Consider the following 27,804-nt stretch of genomic DNA (forward strand, 5'->3'; position numbering starts at 1 on the left):
TATTCACTGGAACAAGGTTCCCCGTCCCCCAACATCCGTGCATTATGGAACCATGTCGCAGTGCTCGCTTTTACAACGCCTTGCATGCGATTTATATGTAACAGCATAGACTGGGACGTCTGGGACATAGAAAAAAATATAGACGAATAGGTTTCAGTAAGATGTAATATGTACACTCTCATAAACCTTTATAGGGCACTGGTCTCAAAAAAGACCACCCTGTCTGACTATCTTTTTGTATTTTTTTCCTGTACAAAATTTTTAGGACTACAGGATGGCGATGAGGTTTGAACTCACGATTTTTTTGAGTCTTGCCCGTTAAAGGGATAAAGCACTCTATAAATAGGTACATACTTTAATACATACCAAAGACATATGTAACTCCGTATAAACAGATAAAGTCTAAGAAAAAAACGTACCTCAAAGCCATAGATAAAAAGGTACGGTGGCCTAGATGGCGTTTCACCTTTGGGGAACGCTCGGCTAGGTGGCGGTAATATTAATATATGACATTTTAATACATTTCAAGCTAAGAATATGGGTCAAACTGTCAAAACTGAGGTTCAATAGTTCTAAGCTTGTGTCGCAGTCTATGCACTGTGATTACACATTTTACTTTGACAGTAAGTACAGTAACTCTCTATGATACCTACTCGATCCTCTTTGTATAAACTGAAAGAGACTGATATACAGATCTTGTAAGTAATAGCCAGACTTTTGAGATCATAATAAACAACTTTTTTTATGGGACCAATGCTGAAATTGGTGGTGGAAAAAATATTTGGTTCACGTTAGTCGAAATGTATAAAGTCAAATGCAAAGTCTACCTACACGATCTTCAATTAGTACCATTACCTCCATTTACTCTAGTAACAACATTTTTATGAAAATTATATGACAGGTAATATTAAAAACGGGGCTGTTTGTTTGTCCGCCTTTCACGGCAAAACGGAGCGACGAATTGACGTGATTTTTTTAAGTGGACATAATTGAAGCAATGGAGAGATAGATAGATAGGCCATTTTTTTTTGTTTTCTATCCTCCCCACTTCCCTAAAATGAAAGTGGAAATTTGTAAAGAGCATTCCGCAATTTTCAAATTTAACTCGAGCGGAGCCGCGGGAAAAAGCTAGTAAATTATAAAAGTGATGCCATGATGACGTCACATACCCCTCATCTACGGGTTTCTACAATCTATGTGTAACAGCAACACGCATAAGTGACTATAGATAGACTGTGTATCAAAGGAATACGGTTCAAATAGGTGTGTTAAATGGTACACCATTTTGGCTGTTCTTTTGATGGTTGTCAACTTTAGCGTATTGATTTTAGGTTCTTGAGCTCTAAGGGGAGGCTTAAGCATTGAAATCTGAGCAGTAGGAACAGTATATTGCTTAAAATCAAGAACGATTTAATACTGGACTGGCAATGCCCATATAAAAAACCGTACCCCTGAAATACACCGTGTTTCACTTAACACTAAAAACCTGAAAACTGTCTGTTCAGAATCGAGAGTAGAATCGATTGAGCTATATCTTGATGGGGGTAATATTTTTATTTAAATTGGTATGATTAGTTATTTTTTACGTGCCTATTCTATTGTATTCGTAATACAACATTGTGTATATCGCATTGCTAGAGGTTATATACCTTTTTCCGTATTTAGGGGTATTAATACTGGCTGGTTACTTGGGCGATTATTTTTTCCGCTACGAGTTTGACGTTGTTTGTCAGTTTAATCTTAATGTTTATCATAAGTCATAACAAATCGAACTCGTACCTAATTACAACCTTGTCATTCTGAATATTGGGTTTAAATTTGCTTACTGCGATTACCTGTCCAATTTGAAGTTTACTGTGACAAAGCTTTAAAGTGTTTTACAATGACATCTTAGCTGTCTATTGGTAAACCTTATGTCGTTGCAGTAACGTACACAAATAAATAGTTTTATGGTTTATTATGGTAGTTAGCAATTATTTTATTGAGTGTAGAGCTAAAAGTCAAGTAGAGCTGTACAAAAATCTAAAAATTCAATTTAAAAAAAAAGTAACCATCAGATTAAAAGATGAATACTCTAGATGAATTTAAAAAAATAAAAATCTGTTGGGGTGTCTGAGGTTTTGAGTGATACCGGAAACACGTTGTATATGGGCCTTTTTGGCTCAAAACTAGATGGCGCTGTTCGCAGCCTGGAAGTGGCCAAAATCATATTTTCCCCAAATATTTTTGCGTGTTTTTATGTTTTATAAGAACAAATGACATATTTCTTTATTTTAAATGATATCACGTCAACACACATTTTGAAAAAAAAATTGTAAGCATCATCAGTGTACATCGAGGTATGAAATTTGCAAATTATACACGGTGTTTCCGGTATCACTCAAAAGCTCAGACACCCCAACTGATTTTTATTTTTTTAAACGTATCTAGAATGTTCATTTTTTAATCTGATGATTATTATTTTTTAAATTGAGTTTTAAATTTTCTGTGCAGCTCTACTCGGCTTTTAACTCTACACTCAATAAAATAATTGCTAGCTACCATCATATACCTTCAAACTGTTTAATTGTGTACGTTACTGCAACGACATAAGGTTTACCAATAGACAGCTATGTCAATGTAAAGCACTTTAACCTGTGTCACAGTAAACTTCAAATTGGACAGGTGACTCAGTAAGCAAATTTAAACCTAAAATTCAAAATGACAAGGTTGTAATTAGGTACGAGTTCAATTTGTTATGACTTATGATAAACTTTAAAATTAAACTGACGCACAACGTCTATCTCGTAGCGGAAAAAATAATCGTCCAAGTAACCAGCCAGTATTAATACCCTTAAATACTGAAAAAGGTATACAACCTCTAACAATATGATATGCACAATGTTGTATTACAAATTTGTAGAATGGGCACGTAAACAATAACTAATAATACAAATTAAAACAAAAAATATTACCCCCATCAAGATATAGCTCAATCGATTCTACTCTCGATTCTGAACAAACAGTTTTCAGGTTTTTAGTGTTAAGTGAAACACGGTGTATATACCTAAAGAATCCTTGCTTAAAATATTATAAATATGTTCAAGTCTCACGGGAGTTTTATAGTTAAAATACGTGGACTATAGTTTAGTGCTGATTTAATTCAAGTACTTAATATGGGACTCGAGCCTTCCTGAGTATTCGAATAAGGTTGCAAAAAGAAAGGCATGGGAAGAGATAAATGAAATATTTGATATTCAGAATTTGGACAAAAAACAAATAAAGAAAGGGATGCTTGCGGTAACTTATTTATTTAATGAAATAAATTATCACAATGATAATTTCCAAAGTCATCTAATTTCGAAAGTAACATAAAAATCACCATTATTTCCATCATGTAAGTATCAAGTTTTCCCTTTCGAAATAACCCGAGCATTTCTGTGATTCGAAATTACCCCACTGCACCTTATACATTATCTTTCTATTATTCTATATATCGCTGTTTGTTCTTCTTGTTTTGACCTCTAGCGGCCCACCATACAAAAAATTGCCAAACTTTGAATCACTGGTAGGTGGATAACAGGGCTGAACTTCTTTTGTTTGAAAATCGAACGTATCAAAACAAAAAGCTAGCTTTTAAGTTTAGTCTTAGTTTCTTATATAATTGACAACGTTTCAAAATTTTCAATGTCCCTAAATCGAAAACCATTTCGAGATATACGCTTGTAGATCACATAAATAATTTATTGAATTTTTTTTTCCGTATTTTTAGTATAAAAAATCTTAAAAATAGTTTAAAGGGGAAGTGACGTCAAATAGCTGATTTAGGGCTGCCACTATAACAAAAAAAATCTTCCAGCTGGAATGTCACTTGAGTTTGACAGTGACACTTATCACAGTTCGTAGCAAAGATATTAAAAATTTCATGGCTTAGTCTATGGTTGGTATGGTTTGGTTGACAGTGAAACTTGACAGTCAGGCATAGTGACTGTTTAAGCTGACTGTTAAAACTTTTGTTTTAGAAATGATTTTGTCGTTTTCTTAGGTGTATGAAACAACACATGTGACGTCATAAAGCTGTGTCTTGACGTTTGTAACTTACGCTCTTTCTGCTAGAAGTAGTAGGTAATAAGAAGGGATTTTCTCATTAATATAGCAGTTTTTGGAAAAATATAAAAAATACGTGTATCTTTTATTAGTTCTTTCGAACCAAACAATAAAAAGTAGTACTCAAAAATATGAAATGTTGTCAATTATGTAAATAAAGAATTATCAACAAAAAAAAAGCAACTCAATTCCATTTAACATAGATTCAAATTTCATCGTAGGTATTTTGTCTTAGTATTAGGACATTGAACTCCAGTAAGATAAATAGTATTATGGTATTAACATTTTCATCAAAAAATCCTTCACTAACGCAAAAATCAAGTTTCTCCAGAATACATTACCATAGTTTTCCCTAACCCGATTTAAGGTTCGTTGAGTTCCTTGGTACTTAGTATTTCGTGAAACGGATACTTCCGAACACTTAGCGAGGTATTGGACTTACCTGTATGTGTTGGGTAGGGTGTATCGATAAATTTACTACTTATCGATATCGATATTTTAATTTATTGGCGATACCTTACACAGATCAACTTAGCCCCAAACTAAGCAAAGCTTGTACTATGGGGGCTTGTACATCGTTAATGAGGAGTTTGAAATTAAAACACCATAAATCAACGGGGTACAAATTACCATCAGCATTTTCAATGAAACTGTTTATAAAAGGGAACTTGCATGTACTTAAAATAAAATATTTTAAACCATGCATGAAATAAACCATAACATGATTATAAGAAATATATGGACAAAAGGAATTATTTGTGAATCTATTTTTTTTGTAATTCTAATCTATTTGTAACATGAATTCACATTAACTCCAAATTAGCAAATCGCTCAAATTCATTTGGACAGGTCTTAAAAAGAAGCTAATTTCACTAAGAGGAAAATAAGCCTATTATGTTGAAACCAAGAGGTCTTCGAACCAGTGTTCTCATCTCAGCTGTTTCTTAAAGTAAACGTACTAATTTTATCTTTATTACTGAACCAGTGAGCTACAACTCGGCCTTGTCGTCACTTTCCATGGTGCGACTAAGGTCATTCACTGGCCAGTTTATAATAAAAAAAAAATATCGATATAATTCACAAATCTCTGTATTGTCGCATCCCTACAGGGCCGGATTCGAGCTCATAAATAAAATATAGATCGTCAGCTGTCCGCTCCCACACCACACGGACGCGCGGACACGGCGCGGACACAGGCACGAATTAGACGAGCGAGTGTTAGATATTTTAGTATGTTGAAATTTTAGTCAAATATTAGGTATTTTCCCGGGATTTGAATTAACCGTGTATTAAGATACTAGCGGTACATATTCAAGTAATGGAATAGTTAAGATCGACAAATAGGTACTGTAATTAATAGTCGATTATTAAGTAAGGGATATAAAATATAAAGTACTTGGCGACTTTGGCGCTGAAATATTTTTGGTCCTGAAATGATGTCTCGTAATTGAAATGAAATATAATTTTTAACTACTCGAGTTCATTTTAATTGCTATAACTATAATATTTTTGAATGATTGTATTTTTAGCCATCCTGGAAAAAATAAGCATCTTACTTACATTATTTCCCAAATTTTGTTATTGTATACATCCACTTTTGCCGAGAGTGGCACTGAAACTTAGTAGTTCATGTGCTCTGCCTACCCCTTTATGGGATACAGGCGTGATTATAGCAAGCGTTTGTACATACATACATACATATAATCACGCCTGTATCCCATAAAGGGGCAGGCAGAGCACATAAACTACTAAGTTTTAGTGCCACTCTTGGCAAAAAGGGGTTGAAAGAAATCCAAATTGTGACATTGCAGTGACAGGTTGCCAGCCTCTCGCCTACGCCACAATTTAACCCATATCCCACAGTCGACTTCTACGACGACACCCACGGGAAGAAAGCAAGCGTTTATGCATTTGGCAAAGTACCTACCCAGGGTATCTAGCCAACATTACAACCGTTTATTGCCGCGAGCCAGCAACGATAACTATCAGCGATGACGTTGGCTAGGTAAGTACTGTAAGTAAGGTACCCTACTCCAAAGTAAGCGAAAAATCTAACCCGTATCTATTCAGTCTCAAGTACCGTATAGTATATTTAGCTCCGAGTGAAGAATTTACGAGATCCACGCCTGATCTCAGTCACGGTAAACGGGGGTCTATTCCGGAAGCCCTAGTAATGCAATTCGATATTTCCACTAGAATAGTTACTATGAGTTCAGAATATCGATAGCGAGAAAGGAGAATGGGCACTTTTGTATGGGAGGTGTCCCATGGCTGTATAAAGATTAGACATAACATCAGAACCAGCTACATAACAAGTATTTTGTAAAACAACAGATTTTATGTGCCATACTTTTTTTTAAATAACTCGGTCTCTGCAAGTGATCCAAAGTTGGTGTCATACAACAAAATAAGTAATGCTATTAATAAGCCCTTTCAAACGAGCCATGTCCCACCTGTATACAGTCATGGGACAAAATGCCCATTCTATGGAAAATTGTATGGAGAAAGTGAACAACACTCCTACTCTTACTTGAACAAAATATTACATTACATTTGCCTTGAGGTTCTCGCTGTCTAGTAATATACGTACTTAGTTTGTTCAGAAACTGTGGTGTGGTTAAATTGTGCCGTAGGCGAGAGGCTGGCAACCTGTCACAAAAATGCCACAATTTGGATTTCTTTCAACTTTCAAGAGTGGCACTGAAATTTAGTAGTTCATGTGCTCTGCCTACCCCTTTATGGGATACAGGCGTGATTATATGTATGTATGTATGTATGTATGTTTAGAAAGAGAAGAGTCGTGAAATGTATGGGGTGTCATACATTCCACGACTCTTCACTTTCCAAACAGACTATATGACCTCATCGGCCTTATTCGACATTCACCACTGTCAGATTTCGCATCCACGTCAAATTAACACTTGATTCCATCATAAAAGCGTCGATTCGATCAACACATGACACACTTCACACATTGATACACACAATATGGATAATCAAACTTGTCTGTTTAAGCATGTTGAATAAAGACATAAGAGGCAAGTTACTAACGGAGAAAGATACGCAATTGCATATCATTCGCCGAAGCGTTAGCGATTGGTCACTTTTCTACGCAAGTTTTCTCTCTATCGCTCATATATGTCGACTGTTTTGGCGATAGGCCGCCTATTTTGTTCCGGGGGTTTATCCTTGTTTTGCTCTTTACTGCCTTTGGTTTTGGATCAAGATATTTTTAAGAAGCTTATTGGAGATGGATTGATGTTTATGTTATCTGGTTGAGGAAAAGAAATTAATAGTGGACATCTTTCTTGATAATCTTGATGTCTTAAAATGTTGTCGTATAACATATTTTTCCGTCAAAAGGATAGGGGAAATGTGTTCAAATTGATCCCTCGATGTTAAATGATTCCCCATCTTTTTCGAGCAACTACTAACGCCATCTATCTAATTATGCAATAAACTCTTAGGGAGAAATGATAACTTTTCGTCGGTATACTTACATTTCTGTATCATGCAAGTCGTTCCCATGCATTCGTCATTAAATTTTGTGAAAGAGATCTGTATAAAGGGACTCAAGTACCTACTTAAAAAAAATGTACCATCGGCAACACTGTTAGCTGTAACCCTTATTACATCCCGTATTTGTAATCCTTATTACAAGGAAATAAAGTCTACCGATGGTTAGTTAAGGGTGTTGCTGTTTGTACTGTACCCACCTAGTAAATAATAATATTTATTGGAAAACGTATTTAATAACAAAATAGCAAATTCGATTACAAAATATCACTAAGTAGATCACAAAATATCACACTTTTTAACTGTTGAAACTTGAAAAACTCAGGTACTTATTTAAACCTGATTACTGTAGAAAATTAATGTCTAATTCCTAATAACAAGCTAGCAAGTAATAAATAATTTAACGTAAATACATAATTGGTACTTTGTAGCCTCTAAACAACAAACAAACATTTACCTATACTTAACTTGGTTGAACAAGTTATGAATTCCAAGCGATAGCATAAATCTATAGGTACAGTAATAAAACTTGAGTCATCCCTATCTTCTTCTTCTTTTGTCGTTCTCTCGATGCTAAAGATCTTGACATCATGTCATTCTGTTGAAGACTAGGTCCCTCCATAGTCATCCTTTTAGCAAAGACCTAATGTACCTACATCATATACTTACATACATAATTATTATACCAACTTTATACATTCTGCTCAGATTTACGTTTCCAATCTTCCAAAACGAAAGCCACTCCTCGCTCGCCGATCATAATCGAAGGAACATTCGTGTTGCCCCTCACCACCTGCGGCATTATCGACGCATCTATCACTCTCAACCCCGACACCCCGTACACCCGCAACCTGGGGTCCACCACCGCTGTGGGGTCATCCCCCGGACCCATCTTACATGACCCCACAGGGTGGTAAGGGCTAGATGTATATGACCTCGCCAAACACTCGAAATACGCGTCAGTCCCCCAAGAAAACTGCTGACATGCTTTCAACGGCTCCCTAACGAAGCGAGCACCTCTAGACCTAAAAGCGTGACTACTTTCCAAAGACAAAACCTCTTTCACACCCCTTATTAGCACTTCTACGTCACTCGGATCTGTCAAATATCCGGACCAAATCAACGGATGTCCGTAAGGATCACTAGCGTTCAGCAGCAAGCGGCCTCTACTCTTCGGGACAAGGTTCATCACTCTTGGAATCACTCCATCATAGAACGCAGTCGGGAAGATAGTTAGACCATCATAAACTGACGGCTCACTAATATATTCTTTCCAGCTTACACTATCTACTTGTACTTGGATGTCGGGAGCTGGCAAGCCGAATTGTGTTACATAAAAAGACACACTGTTGACTGGACCATTGCCAGATAGAGGGCCTCTTTTGACTTCCATCTCCTTGTAGTCATATATGTCCTGAATCATCTCATCCTGACTGACAGTTGTAGCACTTTCCTTTGACAATGCTACAACAAGTCCATTAAAAGTTACGTGATCATGTAGATTTTCACCAACCGGTAAATCAGCTATCACTGGTATGTCCAAATCTTCTAAATGTTCTTTAGGCCCGATTCCGGAAAGCATTAAAATTTGTGGAGAATTAATAGCTCCGCCGCTGACTATAACTTCTTTCGTTGCGTAAGCCGTGTATATGAGACCGTCTTTTATAAATTGGACACCTGAAGCTTTTTTCTGTTCATCGAACAGTATTTTGATAACTTCGGCTTCTGTTCTGATGCTGAGATTGTTCCTTTTGTATCTGATGGGTTTGATGAACTCCCTGTTGGTGGATGCTCTCTGGCCCTCCTCGGAGATGGCTTGGGCCTGCATGGTTCCGTACTGGATGGCGGCATTGTAGTCGTTCAGGGGTAACCCCCTCTCGGCGAAGGCCTCAGTGATCATGATGGAAGGGTCGTCTACGTAAGGAAACCTGGAGACAGCCTGCTCTCCGTGCACACCGTGGTATATTCGATTGAGCCCTTCGATATTCAGATTCCTTTCTGATTTCTTGAAATATGGTAATACCTGGGTAACAGAAAAAATCGTACTTAAGAGTCACTTCAGACTAAGTTGTCATCTGCAATGGGACTTTACAGCCATAGGAAAAGATGCGCCGTACTTCCGATCTCTGTCGGCGCACATACCTCGTGAAAGTCGCTGCAAAAATCATCTGTTAAAGATGCTGTGTGTGGCCTATGATATCCAAAAAGGCAACATTTAACATGATAATTTTTAACAGATTTGGTACTAACGAGAAGACAGCTAGACTAATAGAACCTGGTCCGGTCACGTCTATTTATGAACAGCATCATCAGGCATGTTACAGTGGTAGACTGATAGTGGCTGACTTCCAGACGTAGATAACAAAGAATGAAAGAAAAATACAAGTAAAAAGGTTGATGTTTGATCAAACCTCCTCGTAGCTCCATCCTGTGTTCCCACGCCGCGCCCATCCGTCGTAGTCTAGTCTGTTCCCGCGAATATACACGAAAGAGTTGATGGAACTGGAGCCGCCCATCATTTTACCCCTGAAATGTTAATCCTTAGTAAATGTCCGCAAAGTTCTGTCGCCCAAGTTTGAGGGCAAATTACCAGGAAAAGTCCTACCAAGGGAAAGATAATGGGAGTCATGTAAAGAGTCAATTTTAATGAGAAAAAGTTTAAGAGAAATCCAATGACAAGATTGATGGCTGCTTGCAGACTACGCCAGAGTTATATTATACGCATGGCTCTCGAAGTTTCCTACAACTGGTGATATCTACTGCGGCTGGCTGTTCTTTATTGTTTAAAAAACCTGGGGTTTTGGATTAGACTAGCCTAACCTGGGCCATCTGCACTGCTGATTCTCAAAGGCTAAACAGGAGTAGTCACTGGGCATGGTCTTGAACTGCCAATCGATGTTGGAGTTGAGGAGAGCTGTGGACAGACCAGGCACCGACGTGATCTCTGGTTCTTCGGGACCAGCTTCTAGGAGTAGGACCTGAAAGTTTGGGAATACTTATTTTTAAAAGCTTCTATTTACCTGTCCCGTTATGTCTGTAATCAAATCTTGCAAGTTAAATTTGACCCACTTCCTGGTTTCCGATTGAGCTAAAATTTTGCACACATATTTATATATGTCACCATCCTGTCCTCCATATGTCTACCATATGTCCTCCATCACGTGTCAATGCAATTTTATGGTATCATGGAGCTGATCTGATGATGAAGCAGAAAGGTGGCCATAGGAACTCTGTACTGAAATGTCGTAACCTCATCGAGTAAAAGGTTTTTAGAAACGTCTCGGAGAGTAGTAGATGTATGTTGAAAGAAAAGTACAGTCAGCCAAAAAAGGTTAAATTGTGGCGTAGGCGAGAGGCTGGCAACCTGTCACTCCAATGTCACAATTTCGTCTTCACGAGTAGCACTGAAACTTGAGTGGTTTCATGTGCTCTGCCTACCCTGTTATGGGATACGATTGTATGTATGTATAAAACACGTGAACTTAATTAAACATATTTAAAAAAAAACCGTTTATAAAGTACGAAACTACCGGCAGATGCTGTTTTGATTTAACGCAATAAAGGGAATTACTGTGAATCTATTATAATCTAATTGTGAGGCAATAAATAATGAAACGTAATAATTAACCGATAGCACCAATTTCATATATTTTATGGTTCGTTGACTTTATTATCTGTTCGCGAGTTAACACATCTTTGCTTGATGTTTTTTTTTTTAATTTGTGAAACTTGATATTAGGTAATTAATTCATATTAAAATTTATACTTCTTCATATACGCTGCTGCTGTTTTAGCGATAAGACCGCCTGTTGTTACCTACCACGTTGTATCTGTTCTGAATTGTGTTTCTTTTTCTTCTGTAGTGTGCAATAAAGTATTTTATTATTATTATTATACATTTAATGCTTTTCTAATTTAGATTAAATATGCGTTTTTTTAAAGTCATAAGACCAAAGTTTAAATCACAAAAAAAAAATACTCGTAAGCGCTACTAGCGCTAGTGGCCTAGTAGATAGCGGTAAGGACGAGCGACTTTCAATCCGATGGTCGCTGGTTCGAACCCCGGCTCGTCCCGATGAGTTTTTCGAAACTTTTGCGAAATGTCATTTGATATTTTCCAATCGCTTTTAGGTGACAGAAAACATCGTGAGGAAACCGGACTAATCCCAATATGGCCTAGTTACCCATCGGGTTGGAAGGTCAGACGGCAGTCGTTTTCGTAAAAATTAGATTAGTTAGTTGTCAAAGCGGACCCCAGTGGCCTATTTCAAAATAAATAAATAAATATTGAGGACACCTTACACATATAGGTATATTACACAGACAATATTGACGCTGAGTAACAATTATTTTTTTATTCGTATAATAATGACTTTCTGCTACCAGGGCACCTTGCCAATGTCAAGTAAATTACAGAGATATATAAAATAGTATAAGTAGTTTTTTTTGCAAACGAGGCCTACGCGATGCACTGGAGGATAGCTGGAGCAGCAGTATAAAGGCGTCCGGGACCACGAACTGCCGAGTGATGTCCGTAGAATTGGTTATTCGTATCTCCAAAAGAATTCTTCATTATTATGCACTCTTTGCACAGGCTATTCACTGCATAATATCCTATCAAACTTATACATTAAACAGCAGAATGCAAAAAATAAAAAAATATATCGGAGGACGATCCGCCATGTTCCATGGGTCAATCGAAAGTCGAGTAACAATATTAGAATCAACTCAGAAATAGGCACAGAATTGTCAATGTCACAATGGTGAAATAGCCCACAGGCTCCCATGAACCGTGGCAAATGGCGGGCGCAAGGAGGATGATAAAATTACTCGTAATATTGAACAGAACAGGCATTTTCAGATAACGAGCTAGTTTTCTCGCTCATTAACCGTAACCTTGCAGATCGGATAGAAAATACATAATTACTCGGACAAGGCTTGCTACACCTGACAAAACGCGAATATGTAAGGAACGCCTATATGCTTTATATAGCCTATGTATACATTCACACAATACATACACACAATCACGCCTGTATCCCATAAAGGAGTAGGCAGAGCACAGGAAACTATTCAAGTTTCAATGCCACTCTTGGCAAATAAGGGGTTGAAAGAAAGCGAAACTGTGACATTGCAGTGACAGGTTGCCAGCCTCTCACCTACGCCACAATTTAACCCATATCCCACAGTCGCCTTCTACGACACCCACGGGAAGAAAGGGGCTGGTGAAATTCTTAACCCGTCACCACACGGCTGTCACAGCGATATATATAACATACAAATACTTATTTATATACATAGAAAACATCCATGACTCAGGAACAAATATCTGTACTCATCACACAAATAAATGCCCTTACCGGGATTCGAACCCGGGACCGCGGTGAAGCAGGTAGGGTCACTACACGCTAGGCCAGACCGGTCTAGTACATTAGGATACAAGTGCGGAAAATAGCCTATTCGTAAGTGTATCGTACGATATTTCTCAGTGGGTACATTTAATGCTTCGATCTTAGAAGAAATGTCCTACTTTGCGAACTAGTATCATATCCTACGCGAGATGTCGCTGTTCTATGTAGTCAAAATCCTGAATCGCGCTATTGATATTTTTCTTTAGTTCATGACTCCAGGTTATTTAGTTTAGAAATCCCACGCTAGATGTCGCTGTTCCGTGTAGTCAAAATCCTGATTCTCGCTATTCAATTTTTTCTTAAGATGGTGACCCCAGGCAAATTCCCGATGAACTACAGTATGGGGTCCTTCAAAAAAGGAGTGTACAAGTTTCTAATGGGTCGGCAACGCGCACGTGACACCCCTTGAGTTGCGGGCGTCCATAGGTTACGGTGACCGCTTTCCATCAGGCGGGCCGTATACCTGTTTGGTATAAAAAAAAATATGTTTAGTCCGCAAAATGAAAGATAGATGTCCCTGTTCCATATAGAAAACTTACTGAATCACGCTTTTTCCTGTGCTGCTAGTCTGCTACAGATATTTTGAATTCTTGAATCTGTAGTGCACCGTGCACCAAAACGAGTAACAGATTGGCAAAGAAAAGAAATACTTATGTTGGTTTGCACTTATACACATTGCAAGATTTGCAAATGTCCATAGGTTTCGGTGTCTGCTTACCGTCAGACCGGTACCGACGTAGTATAAAAATCCTCAAGTACCTTCCATTCTTCGATGGCGCTGAGCCTGTTGGCCACCACAGAACCTGCTGCGCCGGCGCCTACCACGATGAAGTCGTACGTTTCTGAAATACAAAATAAATCTTTAAGGGGGGAATATTCGCGGGAATTAAAAGAAATAATAGAGGCGCCACCGTCTATGTCAACCGTTTTGCATGTGGCAACTATTTTGACACTTTTCTATGGGAACCACATGGGAACAGTTAAGTGTTGCTATGATAAATAAACAATATCATACATGTTCATGATTTCTTTTGCTTACCTAATTAGCTTACATATTTTTAGGGTTCCGTACCAAAATGGTATAAAAGGAATCCTTATGGCGCCGCTCTGACCGTATGTCTGTCTGTCCGTCTGTCACATTGCTAAATATCTCGAGAACTATTTATGCTACAGATTTGAAATTTGAAATAGGTAGTTATGAACATTGTTAACCTCTATAAATTGAAGTTATTTTTTTTTTGGGGCAAACTGTAAATGTCAAGTTACCTACTAGGTCAAGTGGGGCACAGATGTACCTAGTGCAAAAAAGGTTTCCTTCGGAAACGTTCGTATTTGTCATGTCATGCTAGTTCAGTAAATGTCAGTACATCTTGTATTGACACTGACTGAAATAGCATGACACGTTCGTACATTTCCGTAACAATATGAAGGCAAATCTGTTCGCACTACATCTGTATGAAAAACTTAGATCAAATCAAATTATTTTCATATGAAAATAATTTGATTGCAGCTCGGAACACTCGGAGGCCTTGGTCACTTTTTCTTTGTATATCACATTTATTTAATATTTAAGTGGGGTATCGTTAGAAAGAGCTCAAATTGTACATATCAAAACTATTGTTTATAATTTTTTTGTTGTGGAAAAAAAATAATTTTGAAGGAAAATGTAAAAAAACACCGAGAGATGGCGTTGTACACAATAATACTCATCATTATATAATACATACTGTATACAGTCTTTAGAGTTATCTGAGAAATTTGAGATTTTAACTATTGAAAATTTGTACGGAACCCTCGGTGGGCGAGTCTGACTCGCACTTGGCCGGTTTTTTTTTGTTAGTATGTTAACAATCTTTATATTCAGTAATGAACCTCCAGGTCTTATATTATCCTAGGTAATTACTTAGTAGTTTAGTACCTACATTGTAGTACACCAACTCATTTGTTTATGTGACTGTTTGTGTTCTAAATAAATTAAAAAAAAATTAGTTCCATTTGCTACTCTTTTTTTCTCAAGCTGTACTTATTTATCTTACAAGGGGGCATCTTTCTTTTTATTCTAATCATTTGTGCCAATATTTATACCCGCACGCGAAAGATTCCAATAAGAAACTAGGAGCGTAGCGAGTGCTCCAAAAGTGGAATCTTGAACGTTACGAGGGTTTCAAGGCACGAAAGTTAAACAAATTTTGCCACTAAGTGAAACATACAAGTTTTCACACACAGCACGAGGCGGTGAGATTCTTACGATGCATACAGCTTGTACTATAGGTTAAGCAAGCAGTCTAATATTTGAGCCTCAATGGTTTTTTATGATTGGCGGGAAGCAGACACAGTTGTGTCTATGAGAGATTTTTATAGACACCATTTGGTATAAAGACACTTATGCCTTTGCCTACCTTCATCCAGTGGTTCAGGTAAATCGTCCGACGCTGAGCCAAACCTTCACCAGCAAGTTGAGGTACATGAACGCTAAAGGGGTACAGGTGAGATTCGTGTACAGACAGACGAAGTAGGCAGTCTTGCGCCGTGGCTTGGGTAGACGATGGTCGCGCGACCGTCACCGCCGCGTCGCATCGCATCGCCTATCATCGATAGTTCACCGATGTCGCCCACCTAAGACACTTCCATAGAAATCGAAGGTTTGATTTCATCGCGTCCCATCGCAGTCGCGCGATCGTCGCGCGCCCGTCGTCCACGCAAGCCACGGTGTCAAGAACTGAGCGTTAAGGAGTATTTTATAACTTCTTGGCGGAAATTAGACACAGTTGTGTCTATGAGAGATTATGCAACGGTACGTCAACGGTATTACAAAGATTTTACCTCCGTCCAATGGGTCAGGTGCATCGTCCGACGCTGAGCCAAACAGCTTCACCAGCAAGTCTAGGTACATCAACGCGAAAGGGGTACACGCTGTGAGATTCGTGTACGCCGGACACAGCTCGTAGAGATTAGGTGGCTGCCACACGTTCACCATGGTTCTACGAGAGGAACGATAATAAAAGTAGACATTTAATCAAAAAGTAGGTAATCAGTAAAGGTAAGTAGGGTAAACTCGCCTCATTCAGTGACACGCCTAATTCGGTGATACAAGCTTTGAAGCACTATTCTGAAAGACGATTTTTGGTTGTTTCACCGAATGAGGCGAGTTTACCCTTATAGTCAGTCAGTTGCGGATGAAAAAAACGCACCAATAGTATCTGACATCCAGAATAACTTTTGTAAATATAAATAAATTTGCTGTCAGAAGAATATTCCATGCATATACAATGACAGATGTTGTGCGAAAAGATTTGCCTTCGTATTGTTACGGAAACGTACGAACGTGTCATGCTATTTCAGTCAGTGTCAGTACAAGATGTACTGACATTGACTGAACTAGCATGACAAATACGAACGTCTCCGAAGGAAACCCTTTTCGCACTACATCTGTACATATAATACATACACATATATCTTTTTTTATTAAATGGTAGACACAGGCATTATTTGATCAGCTACTTTGATGCTGTCCGTACATTATTGTTTTTATTAGAGCGTTAAATTTCATGATACTTGCAATATTCAATTCAGTTTTTATTACCTCGTTTTTACGCACACAGCGACTGCACTGTCATACTCGCCTTCCGGTTCATTTCTTAAAAAAACACGCATGTTCCTCTCAATGCTCTCATTATGCACCAGTCACATAATAGTATTTTATGCAACAGGCGTTTAAAGGAGGTCAAAAAAGACGAGTGGCGTGGGTAACAATTTGAGGCGAAGCCGAAAATTGTTATTAAGACGCCACGAGCGAGTATTTTTTGACTCACTTAAATACCGTTGCATACAATACTTTTTCTACGACCATGCACTTACTTTTGAATAGTTTTCTAGAATAACTTTCGTGAAATTCGCACTGTTTCCTATAAGTATTTTGACTTATCCTCTGCAATGTTTCTGCACTCACCCTGTCGCTCGCACTCCCCCGCGCCGCCGTCCGCCCCCGGCCGGCGCCCCGCGGCCCGCTATATCCCTTAAGGCTACTAACAATTAGTCGGGTAGCGATAGCTTTTGAGGTTTCGATAATATTCACGTTGCTTCTTTTTTGCATATAGTTTTTAGACTATTGATCAAATTACATACATTTTATTAAATAGTTTTGTTACCATATTTCAATAAATGAATCTGTCCATGTTTTATTTATTTAATAACAATATGGTGCAACAAATAAATAATAAGTACGTACATATTTACAATAATATACCTTTTAACTTATCTCGATTTGTAACGTGAAATCTCAATGTTTTAAACTCTTACTTTTACGATTACGAAATGGTTTTTTTTATTGACATGAACATAAGATTTTAGGTTTACACGTATAATACTTAACTATTTAATACTAGTTTTAAAACATAATACAAATAAAAAAAAAAAAAAAAACCTGATCAAATATAAAAATAATATTTTGGGTCGTCCTAGGTACCTGCTTAGCTCGAAATTTAGGTATTTCTATTTTTAAGCAGTGTTCAGTCAAAGAAATATTCGAGAAGAAATTATTTGTATCTATATAAAAACAATGTGGTTGCCGATGTACATATGCATTTTGGGTCATTTTCATCCATGGGTTTAATGATATTTTAAAAATGTCTAATATTGGCCCTAAAACACCTAACAAAATATTAGAGTTGGTAAGTGAAGTCTTATACCATTCAGGACATTATTATATATATATTTTCTTAAAGTGTGTCACATTTTATCCATTGCTTATATATAAAAATTTTTTTTTTAATAAAAACCCTGTCAAAGCCTGAAAAAAAAATTCATGTTAATAAGTTGACGTCTATATTATTATAAAATGATATCAAGTCATCATTTTTAATTTGGGTCACTTTCATCCATGGGTTTTCAATATTTGGCAGAATAAAACGCAACGCAATAGAGTAGTATTTTAAATTTTTGCGCTGTGTGGCGCGCAACCGATAGCCAATCAGGTTGGCGCATGCCGCTGGCGCGACGCCGCGCTGTGACACGAGGCGTAGGTACCTACTTCTCGTGCGCAGTCATACATAATTTAAGATTGCCAGAGGGTCGGGCTTTGGCGGGATTCTCCCGATTTTTTTGTAAGTCTTCCCAATTAAAACTTATACATAGTAGGTAACCTTAAGAACTTTATTACATTAGTAACGAAAACAGACCAATTATAAATGTCGAAAACACGTAAAGGTCTACTATCTAAAATAAACGAAGTAAACTAGCTAAACTATCGTAAATTTTTATTATGGTGCATTAGGGTAATTCCGAATGACAAAAATGCTCTGGTAATTCCGAAGAGGGAATCTTGATATGATGGAAATAATGGTGATTTTTATGTGACTTTCGTAATTAGACGACTTTCGGAATTACCCTAATGCACTATTATTTTACATTTCCCTACGAAATCCTCGAAACTCCAGAACCTTTTGTCCCGATATTGAAGTACCTAATTCGATCCGGCGCTCCTATTCATACACCGTGATTATATTATTGTAACTATTGATTTCAGTTTTTAGTTCCACAATACAGGGTGTAATTTTTATGACGGGAAATATTTATGGATGCAAATGGATACAAAACCCAAAAACAATAAATTGTAACTTGAATATTATTTCCTATATTTTCCTTAATTTTCATTTATAATGAACACGAAGCGCACGGCGGCATAATATATCTGTACACCTTATAAAACAAAGTCCCCCGCCGCGTGTGTCTCTGTGCGCGCGCGTGTGTGCAAACACAGGTGGTGAGACTGCGGTAGCCATTATTGTAATTATTCTCATTATATGGCATTAGTATCCTTTTTACAGATTTTCGACATTACCTCAATTGGTTTCGAATTTAACCCTACCTTAGAAAAATGGTAATCAAAATACGTATGTATTTTTTTTACTTACATTTATCTGTCCATACTAATATTATAAATGCGAAAGTATGTCTGTTTGTTTCTCCGTCTTTCACGGAAAAACGGAGCGACGAATTGACGTGATTTTTTTAAGTGGAGATAGTTGAAAGGATGGAGAGTGACATAGGCTACTTTTTGTCTCTTTCTAACGCGAGCGACGCCGCGTGCAAAAGCTAGTGTAATATAAAGCTGCAACACGACTGACATTTTTCAAAAAACAGCCAGAAGGAGGTTCCGCCGGTGGCAGTGTTTGGTGTGGCCGTATAGAGGTTTGTCCTGCAACCCTGTAAAAATCCGACCGTCGGTCTACCTGTTCCAGGTAAAAAAATGTTGGACGGCCTGACCAAACGGCGGGAAATAGCCAAGGGGTGTTCGACCAAATGTCATAGAGGACCCTGGGTTGTTTTTGACGCTGCCATTTTTTTTTTCAAAATGACCGTCTTTTTTAGACGATTTTTCAAGTTTGTCGTAGAGCACTCTAATTTTGGTCGTAGAATCTCCAAGCAGCCTTGATTAGAATGAAATAAAAAAAATTGAAAAATGCGACAAATGTGAGAAAACTGGCTACTTTTGTTTTGTATGGCAACTTTTAAATCGTAAGAGATAGCCGGGGGTGCTCGACCAAATGTCATACAGATCTCGGAGTAGAAAAAAGTTGTATTAAAAAAAATTCAAAATGGCCGACTTTTTTTTAAATTTCAAAATGGTCCTAGCGCGCTGAGATTTGGCACACGAGTGGACGGCCGACGGATTAGTATTCAAAAAGAATATTATTGAAAAATTTCAAATGGCGGCCTTTGTGGGCAAATTGAAATTTGTATGGAAGATTTTTTTTAATAACCATATCTCCGTAACGGTAGGAAAAAGGTCAAAAAAGCTTGAACTACACAATTTCAAAATGACCGACTTTGATTTTGGGAAATTTGACTTTGTCCCCTCTCGCCGCCGTTTTTGACTTTTCCAAAAAAAAAATTCTCATTCCTATTTTAGGCCCCCGTTTTTACCACGTGCCAAATTTTACCGCGCTCGGACCGAAGATAAAAAAAAATTCAAAGTCGGCCATTTTGAAATTTTGTAAATGCCATTCGATGGACCTAAGATAACTGTACAACATTAGTTCAAGCACTTTAACCTTTTTCCTACCGTTACGGAGCTATGGCGATTAAAAAAACCTCCATACAAATTTCAATTGGCGTTCAAAGGCAGCCATTTTGAATTTTTAGAAATTTTCTTTTTGTATACTAATCTTGGGGCGGCTATCCACCCGTGTTGCGACGTACAGACTTGCAATTTTGAGTTTTAAGTATGTTATTATAGCTTACTAGACGACGAAAATTTCTGCGTTCCGGTCTTATCCAGAGGTTCTCAAATAGGGGCCTGAAAATGCGGCGAAATGGTTCCAGTAAAGGATGGTACGGCAGTGTTGGCTTCGTGCTCGACTTGGCGGGGGTACTGCCGTGCCCCCAGATTAAATTATAAGATAGTTAAGTTTAATGAAAATGTTTATCTATTTGTATTCTTTTGCAGCAGCGTCTCAGCGAATCACAATGAGTTGTCTTGCCTTCGGCCGACCAATCGTATTAGTCTCTCGTATCTAAGTACTATTTAACGAGAGCTGTGATAGGCCTGTTTAAAATTATGGATATATATTAAAATCATAGTTCAAAACGATGGTTTTTGCCATACCTTTAACAGGCTTTAACACTGGCGTGTTTATTTTTGATAGGGGATGATTTTATTATTTCATAGTATAATTCCTCAATAAGGAAATGATGTATCTATTATTTTCGAGATACCTACAGTATCAACCATTTCAAAAGCTTTAACTGTTGTTTTGTGAAAACTTTTTATATAGTACTTTGGAGACTAGTTTCGAAGTCGTGACAGTTTTCAGACGTCCGTGACTGGCATCGCCTCGGCCATTTTGTACAACCGCGTTAAGAGCAAACGTCACCCAGCGTAAAAATCAACAAAACAAATCATGCAGTGATATCATAAAGAGATACCCAAAAACGCTGGCTACGCTAACAGGACTCAGGGTTCAGCATGAGCTAAATCTTAGGTACTACTTTCCCAAGCGCTTATCATGATGAGTCGTACCAAAACAGCGTGTCTTTATATAATCTCTATATTGTACCAAACCTGAGTTCTACTAGGTACAGCCGAGCCAGTGTCAGCTCAGTGTCAGCTCTATCTTGGATACTGCTCACCCACGAACTCACCGTGACGATTTCTTTAATTACGATGATAATTTGTTTGTTATTTTTCGAAATACATTAACTTTAATGACAATTGGCGTTCATTAATTTTTAATGGTTAATGACAATTAAACTTTTGACTGTGTAATTTTTGTTAATTACCGTTCGGCCAATACTCCTAGGCATTTCTTGCAGCCAATCAATAAATAATATCCTAAAACATCTGGACGAGCGAGCTTCGCTCGGTTCTATTTTATTATATCACGTCTTTAGAAAAAAAACTTATAAATACAAGAACAAAAAAAAAAAAAAAAAAAAAAAAAATTAAAACTTAATTTCTGGCCGGGATTCGAAACCCTGACACCTGCAATCTGTCTGCGAACATTAGACCGACCTCGTACGACTAAGCTAAGCGCAGCCGATGTGCGCGGGGCGAAATTAACGACCATATTTAACGTTTACTAACGCGAAAGAAAAACTCATTAAAACTCCATAATTCGCCGTTTTCCGGGACCTAAGGCTACGCTAGATCGATTTTCCAACCCCGAGAACCCCTACATAACAAATTTCAGCGAAGCTAATCTTCGGGTGGCCGTCCACCCGTGTGACAAATCTCAGCGCGCTAGGACCATTTTGAAATTTTTCAAAAAAAAAAGTCAGCCATATTGATTTTTTTAATGAAACTTTTTTCTACTTAAAACCCTGTATGACATTTGGTCGAGCAGCCCCGGCTATCTCTTACCGTTTAAAAGTTGCCATACAAAACAAAAGTGGCCAGTTTTCTCACATTTGTAGTATTTTTCAATTTTTTTATTTCATTCCAATCAAGGCCTCTTGGAGATTCTACAACAAAAATTTGAGCACTCTACGACAAACTTGAAAAATCTTCAAAAAAAAGTCGGCCATTTTTAAAAAAAAGAATGGCGGCGTCAAAAACTGCCCAGGGTCCTCTATGACATTTTAGTCGAGCACCCCCCGGCTATCTCCTGCCGTTTGGCCAGACCGTTCAACATTTTTTGACCCGGAACCGGTAGACCGACGGTCGGATTTTTCCGGGGTCGCAAGATCAACCTCTATACTACCACAGCCACACCAAATACTGCCACCTGCAAAATCTCCTGGCTATTTTTGGAAAAATGTCAGTCGGGTTGCAGCTTTATATTATATAGAAAAATAGAATAGAATATAGAATTGATAAATAAATGAATATACAAGAATTGCTCATTTAAAAGTATATGATATTCTTAAAGAAAATATATAAGTTATATTTAACCAAATTAACATGCAAAGAACTAAGTTATTTTATTTCATCTTTGTTTAAACGACAGGTAGGATAAGATTGGCTTAATAGTAATTTGAGGAAAGATTTCGTGTAGGGTTCCGTAGTTTTTCGTATTTTTCTCAAAAACTACTGAACCTATCAAGTTCAAAACAATTTTCCTAGAAAGTCTTTATAAAAATTTTTTTTCATATTTTTTAAACATATGGTTCAAAAGTTAGAGGGGGGGACGCACTTTTTTTTCCTTTAGGAGCGATTATTTCCGAAAATATTAATATTATCAAAAAACGATCTTAGTAAACTCTTATTCATTTTTAAATACCTATCCAACAATATATCACACGTTGGGGTTGGAATGAAAAAAAAATATCAACCCCCACTTTACATGTAGGGGGGGGGGGGCCTAACAAAACATTTTTTTCCATTTTTTATTTTTGCACTTTGTTGGCGTGATTGATATACATATTGGTACCAAATTTCAGCTTTCTAGCGCTTACGGTTACTGAGATTATCCGCGGACGGACGGACGGACAGACAGACATGGCGAAACTATAAGGGTTCCTAGTTGACTACGGAACCCTAAAAACACTACGTAACGTCACGCGAGGCAAGTCCATTGGGCGTTTAGTGTTTTGTATTCGATATCAGTTATATGACTTCACCACGTTAAATATTGCCGGTTATAAAAAGTACATCCTGTATTTTGCTTTATAATCCTGTACTTTCTACGTATAAATTCCTCACCATTTTACGATATAATATGATCTCGTACCAACGTCGATCCCCACATGTACTTCAAAATAAAATATGAATAATCGGCGGCGCGTGTGTTAGCTCATTGAATTATATATATTTTATGTATGTGGATTCATATTGAAAGATAAGCGCTCAGCTACCTGCATAGTGAGTGACACGCTTAAATATAAGTCTAAAGTACTTAGATGATAAATCGCATTATTTTATTTGGCAGTAGTAGTAGTAGATTCCACGATGTATACTAAATTTATTATTTATAAATTAAATTATTTACTGACGCATGTGGAAAATAGGTATATTAAGTTAAAATTGTTACTCTAGTAGTCTTATCAAATACAACCCTTTCAGGCTTAGCATTAAATAGCGTGATGCGCACAGTTGAAATAAATTTTGGCGTTTTGTACACAACGTGCGGTTTGTCGAATGTCGAGAGAGGTCATTGCCCTTCCCCGCTGCCGCGCCACGGCCGCGCGGTCGGTATCATAATACCTACACTACCCGCGTCACTGCGCTCGCTTGACTTGATCGAACGCAAATATTAATACCGTATTATTTTTCGAAGCATTCTATTAAACTTACCCAAATTCACGTATCTTATTTATCTTGTCTTTTTAGTTAATAAGATAAGAACTCTAGTAACTTTAATATTTTTTTGGAATGGTAAAAACCTATTTTTGCTAAATTATCGCAAATTTTATCAATCACTGGAGTAGGAAAACACAATTTCAGTTTATTGATATATTTAAAGGAGGCAATGCGACGTTTCTTATTTTTTTTAACATGAATATTTTTTTGTGTCTGTTTCGCTAGGTATGACAAATTGTCATATAGCACTCGAGTAAATTGACCCAAACTACGTATACACGCTAAAAATATCATTCTAAATGCAATACAGTTACATTTTTTCTCTCGAATATTTTTTTTACCACATTAGGTCAAATTAAAAATTATAACCACAAATTACCAAATTACTAAAAAAGCACCCTAGGAATGTGACCCAAAACGAAATGTTAAATTTATATGTTATCAATGTATTTATAAACGAAAACAAAATCGACTTTAATATTTTTTTAACTTAGGGCCCAAAATATAGCCAGCGCCGCAGGACTAATGCTTTAAGAGCTATATCGTATGCGCGGGTGCGCGGGGCGCCGCGCCGGCCGGGGGCGGGCATCTTTTATGTAGGGTTTAAACGATCTATGCACGACACGGTAAATGACGAATAACAACACGGGAGTAGAAAAATAACTATAATAATACAAGGATATAAACAAACAAGAGCTACAGCCTGGCACAAAAGAATAGGGGCGCCACCGTTTATGTAACCAGTTTTGCATATGGCAACTATTTTGACACTTTTCAAAGAGAACAGTTAAGTGTTGCCATAATAAACAATTTTAGTTCCATTTCTACTCTTTATAAGCTGTAAGCAAATTTTACAAATTATGAAATAAATCAGAATCCACCGTTATTCACACTTCGCTGCGTTACGCGGTCATGCGTTTAAATGAATCGCTTCCAACATATTACGATATATGTTACTAATTATGTTGTCCAATCCAAGTATTGAATATAGATGCGGAGTAAGTGCCAAAAGTATGTATTCAGAACCTTACCGCATAAGCAAATAAGTCGTGTATTCTGTGCACTTTATCCGCATATATTTTATGACTTCATTTAATCGATAAATGATAATTTTATCAATTATTTTTTTAAAGTTATAATACGTACCTTTGCAAGTAAGTACCATACCTACCTAATTGGCGTGACGAATTTTAACTGAGGTAATTATTTTTGTGTAACAAATGTTTCGGTTTATATGTAAGTTGACTTGGTTCATTTTCATTTGTACATTATGTTTTTCGTAATATTTTTTTTGTATTTAGGGTTCCGTATCAAAAAAGTACAAACAATCTTAAGATGCGCTTATGGTAGGTAGTTATGGTGCTACACTGTTCGTCTATATCTGTTTGTCACAAACCCATCAGTGTCTCATGAACTTCCTAAGTTATCGATTAGTGCAGAAAAATACAGAAATAATATTATCATATTTAAAAAAAAATTCATGACTTAACTGAAGTAATTAGGTAACAAATAAATTATTAATTAAAATATTTTTGCTTGTGTTTATTTTACTAGATTCTTTATGAAATTACACGAAAGATATTTGTTATTAAATAAACAATAAAAAATGTTCGATTCACATGATTGAGATTCATCATCATCATAATCATGATTGAGATTATCGGCGACAAATTAGAATAAGAAGGCAAATTACGTCTCGCACTTGTCTCGCATTTAAAAAAAATACGAGAAAGTAAAGGCGTTAAATAAAAAAAAATGTAATGCAAACTTTTATCACTGATAGTAGGTACTTATTACCTACTTATAGACGGCCAAGCAAGTTTTGTCACAAAGAAAAAGCGCGAACTTCAAATTTTTTTATGGGACCAAAAACCTTCCCCCCTAGGTACATTTCGTCGTCATAAAACTCATAACCCTACCTACCTGTTCGCACTCCAGGGTCCCAAGATGCCTGCCTGAGCCCAGATGTAGGCAGGTATACTCTGTCAAACAAGTCTGTCAGTAAATAAGAACAAAGAAAACTATATGCATCCTTTTCTTTAGGGTGCTAGAGAAAAGGATACCTATAGTTTTCTTTGTTCTTATTTACTGACAAACTTGTTTGACAGAGTATACCAATATGTTCATTTCGTGTTTGCCAATCAAATAAATAAACTTTAACTTATTTGTTCATTTTTATGAAATGGGCAGCAACTGAGCAGACGAGCCGCCTAAGTCATCGCCGGCCATGGATATATGCAACATCAGGGGAGTCACTTATGCGTTGCCGACCTTTGAAAACCCTAAATACATACCTGCTTCTTGAAGAACCCCATGTCATAGCGCAAGGAAACACCTCAGGAGGTAGCTCAGTCCACAACTTGCATGTTCTGGGCAAAAACTTACTGCCTTTTCTTACAAGATTTGTTTGGCCATCTTAAAAAAATCATGGATATTTCAGCGGCAGGAGATAAAGTGCGCGCGCAAAACATGACAGCACAGTACCTAACTGTAGTTAGGTAACGCAGGATCCAAATGTTTTTAAACACTTTAAAGGTTAACCTTGCTTCATATCATGGTAAAGAACTAGACTCACGGTAATACATAGTACATATTAGTGACTAAGTTTGAGAAATAGTTTTTTTTATTTTTCATTTTGACAATACTTTTTATCACTGATATTTACTTTTATTACGATCAAGCAAATCTTGACACTAAAAAAGGCGCAAAATTCAAATTGTCTATGGGACCATAAACCTTCGCGCCTACATTTTTCCGTTTCCCTGCTTTACATAGCTGGCTGAATAGTGAATACGCCAGGAGCGCGATGCCATTAAAAAAAATTGTTGACGGCCAGCAATTTTTTTAAAGAAAAAATACCTGGATATGCCTGGATATTTCAGCGGCAGGAGGTAAAGTGCGCGCGCTAACGCGACAGCGCACTCACTGTATTTAGGTAACGCATGGTCTACTGTTTAAACACTTTAAAGGTTCAGTTAACCTTGCTTCGTCATCACGGTGCAGGCAAAGTATTAAGTACATGCGGACAAAGTGCCAAAAATATGTATCCACAACTTTAATGTATAAGTAATAACGTCGTGTATACATATCTTTGGCATTTTGTCCGAATCTGTATTTATTACTTTGAATGTACAAGCTATCAAGAACTAAAGACACGGTAATAGTGTTAGCGGCTAGGTTAAAAAAAAAGATTACAATTTTTAATTTTTAACAAAACTATTGTATAATCACTTGTAGGAGAAAAAGATAAGCAAATAAAAAGCAAGTGCGATTTTTTGCTATTTATTCATATTTACTATCAATTGGCATAAAAAAAGTTTCCCAAAATGTATCTTTTTTTCGCACCCAGTACGTTTTTGACAATATCTTTAAACGCTAAGTAATTTTAATAAATTCTGAATCAAGGGCCGGTTTTCTATAAATACCGTTCCGTCTAGACTGCCCTTCACTGACCCATATAGGAAATCCACCATGTTTTTTTCTTTTTGACATATATTTTTTTATTGTGTTTGTCATTCGTCATAGACCCGTAGAAAAAATGATAACTTCATTGTTGCAGTAGCTTATTCATTAGGTGCGATTAATTTGCGGAACTACATGGTAATTAACTACAAAAGTATTTTTATGTCATTCCAATGTAAATAGATATTGCTTCATTAATAGATAGGAGAGGTTATGTGGGTATCCAATTATATAATTAATTTACAAATGTAACGGTATTAAACGATATGCATCGAATGTGTTACACTTTATGAACCTATTTAACACATAACGAACGTAAAATAATTATTTTCTGTGGGACGATAAATATTCGCGCCTACATCTTTTGAATTCGCCGCTTTTTTGTGACGGCAATGCCTTGCCACGCTTGATTTTTTTTTAACTTATACAGAGCATTGGCAACACGGCCATCAGCTCAAACACAGACAAAACAAAAAATACATAAACAAATTAGTAATTGCTACGCTTGATTTTAGAAACGCTATAAGGCCGGCAACAGACAGTCTTAGGCTTCCCACAGACAGTCTTAAAAATTCATACTCTTAAAAAAAA

At 37.0% G+C, this 27,804-nt stretch overlaps 1 protein-coding gene across 1 annotated transcript; it reads right to left on the reverse strand.

The window, feature by feature from the left end:
* Positions 1 to 8,201: 8,201 nt before the first annotated feature.
* LOC125242246 (glucose dehydrogenase [FAD, quinone]-like) lies at positions 8,202 to 17,001 on the reverse strand. Its single transcript, XM_048150990.1, has 6 exons — positions 16,963 to 17,001; positions 15,837 to 15,994; positions 13,773 to 13,855; positions 10,423 to 10,580; positions 10,014 to 10,128; positions 8,202 to 9,625 (listed from the first exon to the last, which is right to left on the reverse strand). The coding sequence occupies exons 2-6, from the start codon at positions 15,988 to 15,990 to the stop codon at positions 8,294 to 8,296; spliced, it is 1,842 nt and encodes a 613-aa protein (XP_048006947.1). The 5' UTR covers positions 15,991 to 15,994; positions 16,963 to 17,001; the 3' UTR covers positions 8,202 to 8,293.
* Between the last annotated feature and the right edge of the window lie 10,803 nt (positions 17,002 to 27,804).

This window comes from Leguminivora glycinivorella, chromosome 2 (genome assembly GCF_023078275.1).
Source record: "Leguminivora glycinivorella isolate SPB_JAAS2020 chromosome 2, LegGlyc_1.1, whole genome shotgun sequence".
NCBI lineage: Eukaryota > Metazoa > Arthropoda > Insecta > Lepidoptera > Tortricidae > Leguminivora > Leguminivora glycinivorella.

What these genes read in the sequence shown, in the direction of transcription:
- LOC125242246 (XM_048150990.1), bottom strand. Translation starts at nt 15,990, where the DNA reads ATGGTGAACGTGTGGCAGCCACCTAATCTCTACGAGCTGTGTCCGGCG. An exon ending in CAGCAGTGCAGATGGCCCAG is followed by an intron (nt 10,129 to 10,422) that starts GTTAGGCTAGTC and finishes TTAACATTTCAG; the next exon opens with GGGTAAAATGATGGGCGGCT. An exon ending in CAGGATGGAGCTACGAGGAG is followed by an intron (nt 9,626 to 10,013) that starts GTTTGATCAAAC and finishes TCTGTTACCCAG; the next exon opens with GTATTACCATATTTCAAGAA.